This window comes from Actinia tenebrosa, unplaced genomic scaffold (assembly GCF_029948245.1).
Source record: "Actinia tenebrosa isolate PJP-AT-01 unplaced genomic scaffold, QUT_ActTen_1.0 PGA_scaffold0__85_contigs__length_37466705, whole genome shotgun sequence".
Lineage (NCBI taxonomy): Eukaryota > Metazoa > Cnidaria > Anthozoa > Actiniaria > Actiniidae > Actinia > Actinia tenebrosa.
Window position 1 is genome coordinate 20985491 of NW_028292569.1, and position 12562 is coordinate 20998052.

At 36.4% G+C, this 12562-nt stretch overlaps 1 protein-coding gene across 1 annotated transcript in view; it reads left to right on the forward strand.

The window, feature by feature from the left end:
- The first annotated feature begins 697 nt into the window (after window positions 1-697).
- The window catches only part of LOC148913749 (uncharacterized), a 15243-nt gene continuing 3378 nt past the window's right edge, over window positions 698-12562 (forward strand). Inside the window, exons 1-6 of the mRNA XM_089035848.1 lie at window positions 698-893; window positions 2003-2380; window positions 8780-9148; window positions 10261-10323; window positions 11065-11094; window positions 11356-11477. Coding sequence (XP_088891974.1) covers window positions 776-893; window positions 2003-2380; window positions 8780-9148; window positions 10261-10323; window positions 11065-11094; window positions 11356-11477 — 1080 coding nt within the window. The 5' untranslated portion in view covers window positions 698-775. The remainder of the gene's footprint in view (window positions 894-2002; window positions 2381-8779; window positions 9149-10260; window positions 10324-11064; window positions 11095-11355; window positions 11478-12562) is intronic.

Genomic DNA, 12562 nt, shown 5'->3' on the forward strand with positions numbered 1-12562 from the left:
TTGAAGGCTTGCTAATAATTATATGCATACCGGTAAATTAGTTCATATATTAATTAGTTTTTTTCCGGACTATAAATGTACCTTCCTTCTCTTGGAGGATTGGAATGCACTATGTCCTTGAAACACAGAATCTGCTTTCATTTTGCACAAGTTACGCCATCTTGTTCCTGGCTTGTAAGCTTCAATATTTTCCCCAATTTCATCGAAAAGTGTATGAAGACGCTCTGGAATTCTCTGAGGAGAGAGCTTTGGACTATGACCCCAGGACGAAGGGCAAGAACATACTCTGTCAGCTTTTTGGATTTCGTAGAGGTGGTACAAGCAAATCCAAGAGTTAAATGCAACTCCACCAGCACGAGCTACGAACCTGTCAACTCTTCGAAGATTCTGTTTTTCATCCGAACATTTAGGCTGTTTCATGCGTTCTGTCCTTGTTCTTCCTTTTTTCACAAAGAAACCCACTTATCACAAGCAATAAAAGAATAAATAATTGAGGACGAAAGATCATGACAGCGTAGAAAACGTATCGTAGTACTATCGAGCGTAAAGCCGGCGTTTGTAAATATACGTCGAGAAAAACTGTAAAAACTTACTTGAGAAAGCTTAACTTTAAGTGTGAAACTCAGAATGTATTTATCTCGAATAGGACTGCAAATTGTAAGATTTTAAAGCTTATCTTTTAAGTATTTTTCTTAATTTTTCTTTTCTTTTTCTCCACTAGTAAACATATAGTAAAAGCCGTGTATTCCTGGAAACGACAACATAGACTGTGAGCATGCGCATTGCGTTTGACCGCGTGGTACGACGATACACGATGGCGACGGCGATGGCGTTGAGACTTCAGTACCTTTTCATCTTCTTGCTTTTAACCTTATTCGAAATCGTTCAGCAAGGTAAAGAATGTCTTTAATTTTCAATATTTTTTTGTCCAAATGATCTGCAAAACGAATAGTTTTAGTTGATTGACTGATACGTTATAAACGATCAAGTGCTAGGAAACTTCAGTTTTTCCCAAAAAGCAAATTCAGTCCTCTTTAATTTCTTGTATGAAACCATTTAATCAGTAACTAGACATCATGGCAAGAAAATTGCCCGTAATTGTTAATGCCGTAGTACACAACACATAAAATGCTTCGAGGAAACATAAAGAGCCTTCTTACTAGTGGCTTTCTTCAAATCTTCGTTTGCCTACCCTTTGAGGCATTCGTATATAAAATTATATCAAAATCAGTCGATGTCGTTTAATAAGACGGGCTTACGTGTCCTTGTATATCGATAGACTGAACATATAAATTGCAATACGAACATAATCTACACAGAGTCAGTCGAATAAGCAGTAGGTGTATATAATGTCGGCCATTTTGGATTTAGAAACAAATTGTAGTTTATGAAATGGGTGTGTTCTATTTAATCATAAGAAAGGGTCTAAGATGTCGTTTTCAGCATATGTATGCATCTTCTCAGGTGGTTTTCATATTTACGCTTTGTAATCAAATTGATATGAGAAACAGAAAATGTTTGCTTTCAAATTTGAAAAAGAAAATGCAGTTATTTTTACAATATCTGACTTTCGTTCTCGGTCTCTCGTTTTTCACGGCACTCCTAGCTTTTATTTTTCCCCCTTTTGAGTTCCTTTCCCTTTTCAGAAAATATCTTTGTTCAGGATGCTGAATTTATGCTAGAATATATTTATTGGTTTCCCTGGTTCTAGTTTGTCGTTTCCTTTTTAAAATTAAACATTCTTGGAAGTGCTTAGATCAGAGTTCTAAAAATGAAAAGTGTTAAATATTAGTTCGGCAACTAGCTAGTAGCGGTGCTTTGAATACAAACATGTTAGTTTTGTGACTGCATTATAAGCTTTATACTAAGTTAATGAATTTGCTACCTTCCTTATGTTTTATGAATCTACGGATATGCTTCATGCAATACAGTCATCATCGCAGACAGCAGCACCATATAATAGCAAACATATATCAATACCTTATAATTTTCTTCTTTTTAGACAAAGTATACTCAATCAAGGGTCCAAAACATATCAACGGTTCTATTGGAGAAGATGCCTTGTTTATGTGGAATACGACGGATCAAAAAGAAATCCTTGCTGTCAGCTGGGGAATAAGAAAGGGCAACCTCCCTGATCCTCAGTTTATCAGTGTTTATTCACTTCATGGAAATCGAAGGGTGAACATAAATGAAGATATTGGCGACACGTTGAAAAGAAGAGTAGAATTTCTTGGAAACTTGACAATAGGTCGTGCTTGGTTCGTGTTGAAGAACCTTACGGTCAATGACACTAATGAATACATTGCAAGCATCAGTGACGATGTATCAAGAGTTCTATCATATCATGTGAGCCTAATGGTTGCAGAGAAGGACAAAGGTAAGCCATCCACTTTTTTGGGAGTAACATAACTTATTTATTTCATATAAACTTATGATTCCTAACTTCTAATTCCCTAATCCACATAGACCGTATTTTCCTTTAGGAAAATCATACGATATACATATTTATGCACATTTGTTGTGAAGTGTTATCGTCAGGGTGAGTGTTGTGTTGAGAAAGACTGTTGTTGGTGGCGACTGACAGTTTGGACAACCTGAGCTGGACTTAGTCATTTTCAAAGATTTTCTCTAGTTCAAGTCTTCCTTAAGAGTACACTCACCTGGATGATCACTGACTTCACAACAAGCATCAACGCCTGGGTTCAATGTTATGAAGCAAAATGTAGTATTTGTAGTATTCCGACGACAATACGATATGTTGGTTATATTGTTAGTCGACTTATTCATAACTTTGTTCTTAAAAAATAAATGATAGATAGTTTATTATCCTACAGATATTTATATTCCAGGCTATCCCGGAGTTCTTTCAGCTAGTTCTAGCATCAAACCATATAATCGTACATGTCATTTCTCATTCCAAATTGTCCACAAACCTTATTAATGCTTGATTATTAAGTAATTAATTCATACAAAACACGCTGATCTCGCAAATCTTTACATCTACATCCACATAATTTATTTGCAAAATCAAAAAGGACATCTAGCAAATTTCAGTGCAAGTGCAAGATAAATTAAATAAATAAATATGCCCAAATATGGTAATAATAATTGTGCTTATAATGATTAAATAATTAATAATCACTTAATATGTGGTTTTACCAATCATACAGCCCCCAGTCAACCCCATATCGGCAACCTTCCAGTTATACCTTAACCGGACAGGCCCCGACATGGGGCCAACCAGGCAGCTATACAATTTATAGGCAATGGAACACCACGCCCCCCCAGTCATGGAACAATCCGACCCGAAAAAAACCCCATGACTACCAAACCGGACTGGGTCTACTGCCTCGTCCAATTTAACAGCCACTGGAGTCTCCCATCCAACTATTCCCCAACCGGGCAGCATGGAGCTCCATTACCCATACTAGTTAATAAAACTAGAACTTTAAGCAGATATATGATTACTTACAGCTGTTTTAAAATCACTTATTGAAGTCATGATTAAAGATTTAATTTTAGATTAAATCTTTATTTTTTTAATGATTAAAGACAATCGTAAGTCGATCCTGAAAATAGCATAAGCTTTAAGAGTAGGTCTCTGTAAGACTCAAGCAAAGTGGGAAATGAAATTTATTGACCACCCTTGAAATTTGGTGTGTGAGTAGGCCCTTATATCGGATTCACAAAAACAACAACAATTTGGTCACCAAATGTATTGTTGCCATGGAAACGGCAAGTGTTTTATGAGACCTTAATTTCCAATTTTTGGAATAAATTAAACCCACTCGAAGGTAAAATTCAATGCTGTGTTTCTCATACATGTTAAACTTAATTTCCTTAAAGTAGTTTAGAAAAATACCAACTATTGTTAGTTTGTTATTTTGTACATGAAATATTCGTGCCTTCAAGTAACCGATGTATCAACTGTTTTAGCAACAAGATAAAATGGTCAAAATGTTTTTTTGGTCGTTCTCCAAAAGTATTGCATTTCTAATATAGAGGCTTGGTGGGAAGTTTTCTGAAACATTGAAGTTACCAAGTCGTGCAAAATCTCTGCGGGTACAATCATCTTTAGTCCTTGGATAGTCAAATTATAAGGCCTAAAATTCAAAATGTCCTAAATTCAACCGTATCAAAGCTTCGAAAATTAGCACCAAAAAGATGCCAATAAGCTAAACAAGCATGAGAGGTTGAAGGGTAATACCTAAATAACAAAATTCTAGCAAAAAAAAAAAAAGTTCTAGTCTGCAATTACCTGTAAGCTGTTATTTAACATGAATGCTGAACTTTTGAAGGCTACAAATTAAAAAAAATATGCTTATTTTGAGAATATTTGAAAGAAAGAATTCTTGATCTAAAGTTGTTGTTCTCATTTTCAACCGCTGACCGGAAGTATGGAAAAATGAATGAGACAGATTTTGTGGTGACCAGACATCTTCAAACATTCGGCCTTAGCAAATGTACTCACTTAGTCAATGAATCCAATTTATTACTCTGCCGCGCAGGTAAGTATAATTACAGGTATTTCATGTTCAGCCAAATATGGCCCATTTTAACTCACATATTACAACATTCAATCTTATATGTGTACAATTCGCTGACCGGAAGTTTGGAAACTGATGATTTTCTCTGATTGGACCTGACAATTCGAGAGACATCCTCTCCAGTAAATGCCAAGCTTATCATGATGGTGGTTGCATATACAAATTTATTGGAATCTTCCTGTGATATGTCAAAAAATCCTGTTGCGGGGTAAACTTCTCTAGGGGAGGGGTGCATGGGGATTTTGTTTCCCTTCCCCCTAGATCCCTAGATGAGCTGTTATCTACTGCATTATTGGGGTTTGAGTTTGTAAGCAAAGGGTGCACCCCCTCCTAAAACGAAAATCCTGGATGGTGTCTCCCCCAATAGAAAAAATCCTGGATCCCCCCCTGACTTGCACAGCAATTATATACCAGCATGCGAAGAATAATTTCTTGACAAGAGCGCAGTGAAAACAGAAGTGAAAGATCGTCAAGGTAGTCGGCATGCATGCTTCGAATAACTTGTGTTTTCTTTAAATACTTTATCACAAGATATACCCTCTCTTCCGCTACTAAAAACTCCGTTCCTACAACTATTTTCACATAAACTTGTCAAAATAGAAATTCGAAACTAAATTATTAACTTTAAAGGGGGACTAACATGAAAATCCTCCGAAATTTAATTTGACTAAAACTTCAATCGAATAATCTTTAAGGGTTTAATAATCAATGATTAAATTATTTTTTTATATTCCAATGGGAAGTATTATATTTTTATGAATTTTCATAGGTGTCTGTGACGTCATACACTCAACACCAAACATCGCTCCATACATTTCTTTGTAAATAATTTCATGTTTTACTCTTTTTATATTGAACACAAAGGTCCGCTGAAAACTTAACTTTCGAACTTGTGGTTAGGCTGAGTGTAAACCTAGCGGAAATTTTGATTACAAAATACAAAGAAATGCATGGAGCAATGTTTAGTGTTGAGTGTATGGCGTCACAGACTCAAGGTTTCAAGGTTTCAAGGTTTTTTTATTTCCCAGAATGAGAATTTTATACTTTACATCACTATTTAAAAAATTAACTGGGAGGAGCAGAAGAAAATAACCCAAAAGGGTTAAGAGAATATTTCTGCACCTTGAAACTATATCATACTTTCAAATAAGAACTTACAAGGGGGAAAGTAGCAAACTAAAATAGATTCAATACACACAAAAAGTTATATATAAAAAAAGTGAAGTTTGAACTAAATTAAAGTAGGAAATAAAGTTACATTGAAGCAAAACCTAAATAGAATCAAATTCTGAAGCAACAGATGTTTTTTAAGCTTATTTTTAAAGACTTTATGTGTTGAACTGGTTTTTATATTATGTGGTAAATCATTCCAGCTTGTGACATTCTGCACAGTGAAGATATCATATCCGTCACATGTTAAAATATCACTGTTGCAATGACTACCGTCATCGATATCTGACTACAATAGTAAATGTTTCGCGTTTTGGAATCTAACATAAATTATTGACCCTTTAAAGCTGGGGAAAATATTTTTTCAGCTTTGTTTAAAAACAAATTGAAGTAAATAATTCACAGCATTACTACGTACAAGTAAATCTAAGATGGATGATATAATAGGAATTTGACCTAAAATTATAATTTGTTGGGGTTTGTATAATTCGAGTAGCCCACAAGTGCATGGAATGATTTCGATATGTATTACGTATACAACAAACTGCTGTATGCTGTGAATGTTTTAGTCAAAAGAACTGCATGGTGATTCTAAACAAATTATTGGCAATAACCAAGAATTTATCCAATGATATTTGTTCCAATATTCGAATCCTAACTCGAATCCTAACTCGAATCCTAACTTGAATCCCAACTCGAATCCTAACTCGAATCCCAACTCGAATCCCAACTCGAATCCTAACTCGAATCCTAACTCGAATCCTAACTCGAATCCTAACTCGAATCCTAACTCGAATCCTAACTCGAATCCTAACTCGAATCCTAACTCGAATCGATCCTAACTCGAATCCTAACTCGAATCCTAACTCGAATCCTAACTCGAATCCTAACTCGAATCCTAACTCGAATCCTAACTCGAATCCCAACTCGAATCCTAACTCGAATCCTAACTCGAATCCTAACTCGAATCCTAACTCGAATCCTAACTCGAATCCTAACTCGAATCCTAACTCGAATCCTAACTCGAATCCTAACTCGAATCCTAACTCGAATCCTAACTCTGGGGTTAGTTTATCTCGAAAAAGGAGCATTTGGACTCCACGTTATTGCAAGCGACGGGACATTTCCGGTCTTGATAAAGTCACGATTTCGATTTTTCTCAAAATTTTGGCTTTTCCAATCAAAAATTGCACGAACATGTTTCACAAACATATGAAAGACAAAAGCTTAAAGTTACGAAATAAAAATTAAAAATAATTGCGAGCAAATAGTCATTTTTTCGTATCCTAATACCTTAAAACACATGCGACTTACGCTTAACCACGTTCTTTTGTCATGGCTAGCTTTCTACCAATTCGTCTAGACAAGCGATCAAAAATGTGGCCTATTCTCGTAAGGGTTGATTTTCGATTCACTAGCTAGCGACGGAATCGGTATCGGAGTCAGAAGCGCGTTGGAATCGGAATCGAAAATCAGTTAAAGATTTCCGTTTTTTTAGCTTATGCTTACACAAATGAAAACGCTTAATTCCGGCTCTAATTCCGACTTAAATTCGAATTCCGAAGCAAGTAAAAACCAGACAGCAGACTGTAGACTGAACTATAAGATAAATATATATGTATGAATAAATGTATAGTAGCGCGTAAGATATGTGTAAATCTTCATATTCGTCTCTTTTGTCTAAATGTAACCGGAAAACACAGCCATTCACGTTCCCACTAGCCTGCGTCACATCCGGAATTTTCTTCGTAAATACGTAAATACGTATTTACGAAGAAAATTCCGGATGTGACGCAGGCTACGTTCCCACTGACGTAAAAATAATTTCCTGTATGTTTGGTTGCCGTTATCAAGGACGGCTTTTTGTTATATCTGTTCTTCGTGCATGTTTATGATACCAGACCAGGAAAGCTCCCAGGGTTCCCGAAAGCTCCAGCTGGCAACACTGAGCCAATGTATGCGAACACAAATACGCGCTTAAATCGTGCCCTTTACCAGGACATAGCAAAGCTCCCCCACCCCCTCTCTTTACGGTACCAAAGTAGGAGATAGCCTCTCTCTTTCTCTCTCTTATGCTCTACTATATATCTATCTTATAGTCTTTTTACTTGTGCCAAACACCGCTTTTAAACAGCAATCTGCTGTAACACGATACTCTGTTAACAGCGTGATCCATAAAATCTAGTGGTATTTCTTTGTACTTCAGGTTCGATATGGAGTACATAAAGGAATCATGAAGGAATGAACTTTATGCAATATCGTATTGTCAGTGTCGTGTATAATACTTAGTTTACAAAACATGATTAAAGTATATTTCATTTGAATAGCAAATTACGGGTTTTTCTAGCGCAACCTGACATTTTTTTGTAACGACAGCACTTAAATATTTCTGGCTATATAAATAGTTTATAGAAAGCGTGCATGAGGTTCCGCAGGTTTTTATCTAGATTACTAGCATTGCTACGATTACAGATATATATTTTTAGATGAAATAATGTGACGCTCACCCCACCACCTTTCCCTCCCCATCCCCGGAAAAAATATAACATTAGATCCAAAAATCCAACTCAAAAACCTGACTCAAATATTTAACACCAGCTTCACTTTGGTTTAAACATTTGTCAATAATATTTGTATCAAAAGCGATAAATTTATAAGAACAAATCGCTTTACTTGTTAGAGCTTTTTTGATCCAACATCTGCTCTTATAAATCTGTTTTACTTTCTTCCTTATTTCCTTAACAATAAATAAATAATATGTATTTCCGATTATTCACAGCCTCAGCCTGGTGTCACGCTGTCAAATAGCTAGTGACAGTCACGATTATCCTTCCCTTTGTAACGTTTACGAGTCTTAGCTATGAAAATCATTTCCGTAGATCCCGCTTTTTCTGAGATAATTAACACCATTATTTTAATTCACCGTAACCAAATGAGCAAAATAATTGAATAACGGGTTAGAAGAAGCCCATTATTAGTATGAGGCCGTAATAACGACAATTATGCAAGCACAATTCAATCTATTCAAATAGACTCAATCTTTTAACATTATCTTGCAGTACTGTGTCAAATTACTGGACCTACCGAGCTTTACTACTCCGTAGGTGAGAATGCACAGTTCAGATGGAATACCGTCAGCAATTCAGCTATTCTATCTGCAACGTGGGGCATTAATAAAGGCAACATTGCTGATCCTCAGTTCATAAATGTAGACATAACGAGCACCAAGGTGAACATGAACTTAGGTCTGGATCCAGATCTCATTAAACGCCTGTCATTTGACGGTGATCTCAAGAGAGGTCGTGCATGGTTCACCCTAAAGAACGTCACTGTCGAAGATACAAACGTGTACCTCGCAAGCATCAGTGACGATGTAACCAGAGTCTTGCCTTACAAAGTTGAATTGACAGTAAAAGCAGGAAACATTGGTGAGTTTTAGCACTTGTTTTAATTTATAGTTTAAATGTGTGTGTGTTTTGTTTTTTTGTTTTTTCAAAGCAATGTTTTTTTTCTATTTATTAAATAATATGTTAATCCATTCTTTTAAATAGTGCATCCTTCCATTCGTCCCTTCTTCCGTCCATCCATCCCTCCCTTCCTCCCTTCCTCCCTCAATCCATCCATCCATCCATCCATCCATCCATCCATTTAGTTGAAAGCATGTATTTAAGTACACGTTCCAAACGCCATTACATGTATGATACTTGTATAATACATGTATACTACACGTATTTTTGACCGGTATTTTACCCCATACTCTGCCCGCTCAAAAAAAAATTTGATGTAGCGACCACGACAAACAGAAAATAATATTTGGGCATTTTCAACGAAACTTGAGAACACTCAAAACAGCTCTTTTGACGTCTCTCTCCAAAACATTCAGCTCCCAGCCCGGCCTAAAACTACCAAACACAAAGACAGGAAACTAGTGCCAGGGCGAGCCATAATATGAAAACAACAACCACAGTAGTGTACCTAGTTGTATGCCATTACGCACATGCGTTCCAGAAAAGTGGAGGGAAATCTATAAATATATATACCTACTTGCAAAAACGTTGTCTTAGAAAAACACGAGAAGAGCAAGAAGACATAAGAAGATCAATGAAGCTGAATTGAAATCCATACCTCGGAGAAAATCCTGGGTATACCTCTCAACGCGGACGAAAATATATAGATTACACTTGCTTCCTCAGCAAACCCGTAAAAACATGTATGTTAAAGCATTCCAATAAAAATAAATCAACTAAACCCCAGTTTCGCAATTCTGCAGTAGCCACATGCGCTCATCGAGCGTCTATTTTTCATTTATCATTCTATATTTTTCTATATTTTCCTCCATCCATCAACCCACCCTCCATTTTCCATCCATCCACACACCCACCATCCTCCATCCATCCACCCACCCACCATCCCACCCACCCATCCATCCACCCACCCACCATCCCACCCATCCATCCCCCCACCCACCCATCCACATCAAAAATTTTTCATTAAATTTTTTATTTATCATTCTATATTTGTCTATATGTTACTTCTAAAGAAACGACTAAAAGAATTGGTCATTCACGTTTTCCGGAAATTGCTAGAAAGAGGCCCACGAAAGGTATTAAATAAACTATAATTTTAATTTTAGGTGGATGAAGTGCTTCTCACTGCTATCTGGTCATGGGTGATCATATGTGCGCTGGGTTATTTATGGTTTCTTCTGGTTTGTCGCTTTTTTTATCATCCTCAAAACTGACCTCTCCCATTTAATTGCGCTGCGCTCCCTTTCCACCAATGCGACCCTGGTTCGAGGCCCGCCAGGCTCTCTGTCGTATGATTCAGTGTTTACTTGGATGTAGAGCCAATCTGTTGAAATGCCACTGTTAAATTAACCATTAATCAATTATTTATTTTATTTATTTACCCTATTTGCGTCATGCATGGGTTACTACCAGATTCCCTAGCTTAACCATTTCATTTTTAATAGTCACATGGCTTGTCAATAGCACGTTAGGAATCCGGCGTACAATTTCCCATTGCCAAAAAACAAATGTTGTTGTTGACGTCAAAAAAGTGTTGTGAAACGACATATTCTTAAAAGACACACGACTTCTACTATATATGTAATGTCATAGAAAACTTTATTAGCCAAAAAACTTGCTGTCAACAAGTAAGCACCATTTCTCTTGTGAGTGCTTTCGACAAGTACGAACCACTTTCTCTTGCCACTATTCTCAGACAATTCATTATATGCATAATAATGAAAACTCGTTGTCTGAAGGACATAAGACAGTATTAATTACTTGAAGTTTTTAAACTAAACTTCTGAAATTATTATGTTTTGTTTTTGTTAATTTAGTTACAGAAACGGAGATTCATACACCAAAGGGTAAGACGAATAATAGTATCGCATAAAAGTTATCGATAAGCACACACAAATATAAAAGTCAGTTAAACAGCATAGCCTGAATGTGTCGGCTCATATCTTTTTTTTTTTTTTGCTGAGCAAGACATTCTAACAATCCCGAACATGCTATGGTGAAGTGGACTTGCTATTTATTTACAATCCTTCTCGTCCCCCCCCCCCCCCCTCCCATTTAGATATAATGAATTTAAATAGATTCAATATTTTCTTTCTTACTTATTTCAGACCCAAAGGGCCCAGCGAACTCTAATGATTGTTACCAACCTACCATCATTGCAGCTCTGGTAGCACTACTAGCGTTGGTTCTCGTCTTGGTAATCATAAGTGCTTTTTTGTATCGGCACAAAGTAAGTACTGACTGACACTACTTGATACTGAATACATGTCCTGGTATAATACAGTAATATATATTATCTCTTTTCTTCCTGAGCAACTTTATACAGGATAACGTATATAAACAATTGTCATTTTTTCCACGTTACGTCATCTAAAAACCAATCTTGGAACTATACATAGTATCAAGACATTTGTAGAATACGTTTTAGAAATCAATGCATGATATTATTAGGGACATGAGAAAGTTTCCAGTCATTTAGATATTTGGTTCGCGAGTGATGAAGATAGATTGAGTTTGAGTCATGCAATACCGTCAAGTGCATCTGAATACAATGAAGATTTAAATCATATTTACGCTAATGAACGTTTTTCCTTAGACACATTTGCCTTAGACACATTACCATCAAAAGTGTTGAATATTCTATTATGTTTTTTTAAACCCTTTGAAGTTAGGTTCGCCAAGTCGGTGTACCTAGCTCAGTGGAATACCCCACCAACGATAATATCACTTCACACGTCTTAGACAAAGATGACGTCTTGTTTTCATGGTTCAGTAATAGCTATGCCGGATACTTGACCAGTCTACGTAGTGTTGGCTGATCTGAAAAAATAGAGAGAGAGAGGATATTACTCATGGGCGCGCGGAGATACGAACTTTATCTTCGAGTGTTGAAAAGATCTCTCACGAGTGAGCGTAGCGAATATATATATATATATTATGTAGTGTTTAAAAAACGAGTAGGAGTGTTTTATACCTGATAAAACACGATCTACGAGTTTTTTGAACTGCTTAAAACACTCATTAATAATTCATAAGCTTATGGTCCAATTGGAGCTACCATACACGTCACGTGCATGAAGCTTTATACCCGATCAAGTCCTCTTCATTAGTATTCAAGTGATTTTATATAAAGACACAAGTGATCTTTATATAAAGACCACTCGAATACTATGAGGATGACTTCATCAGGGATGAAGTATGCATCCAAGTTTAGATGAAGATATAGAGCTTCATCAAGGTCATAGTCAACCCTAATGATCTTTGACTAACGTGCCTGTCTTTGCCTTGGCACGCAATACCCAACGTGTGGGAGCT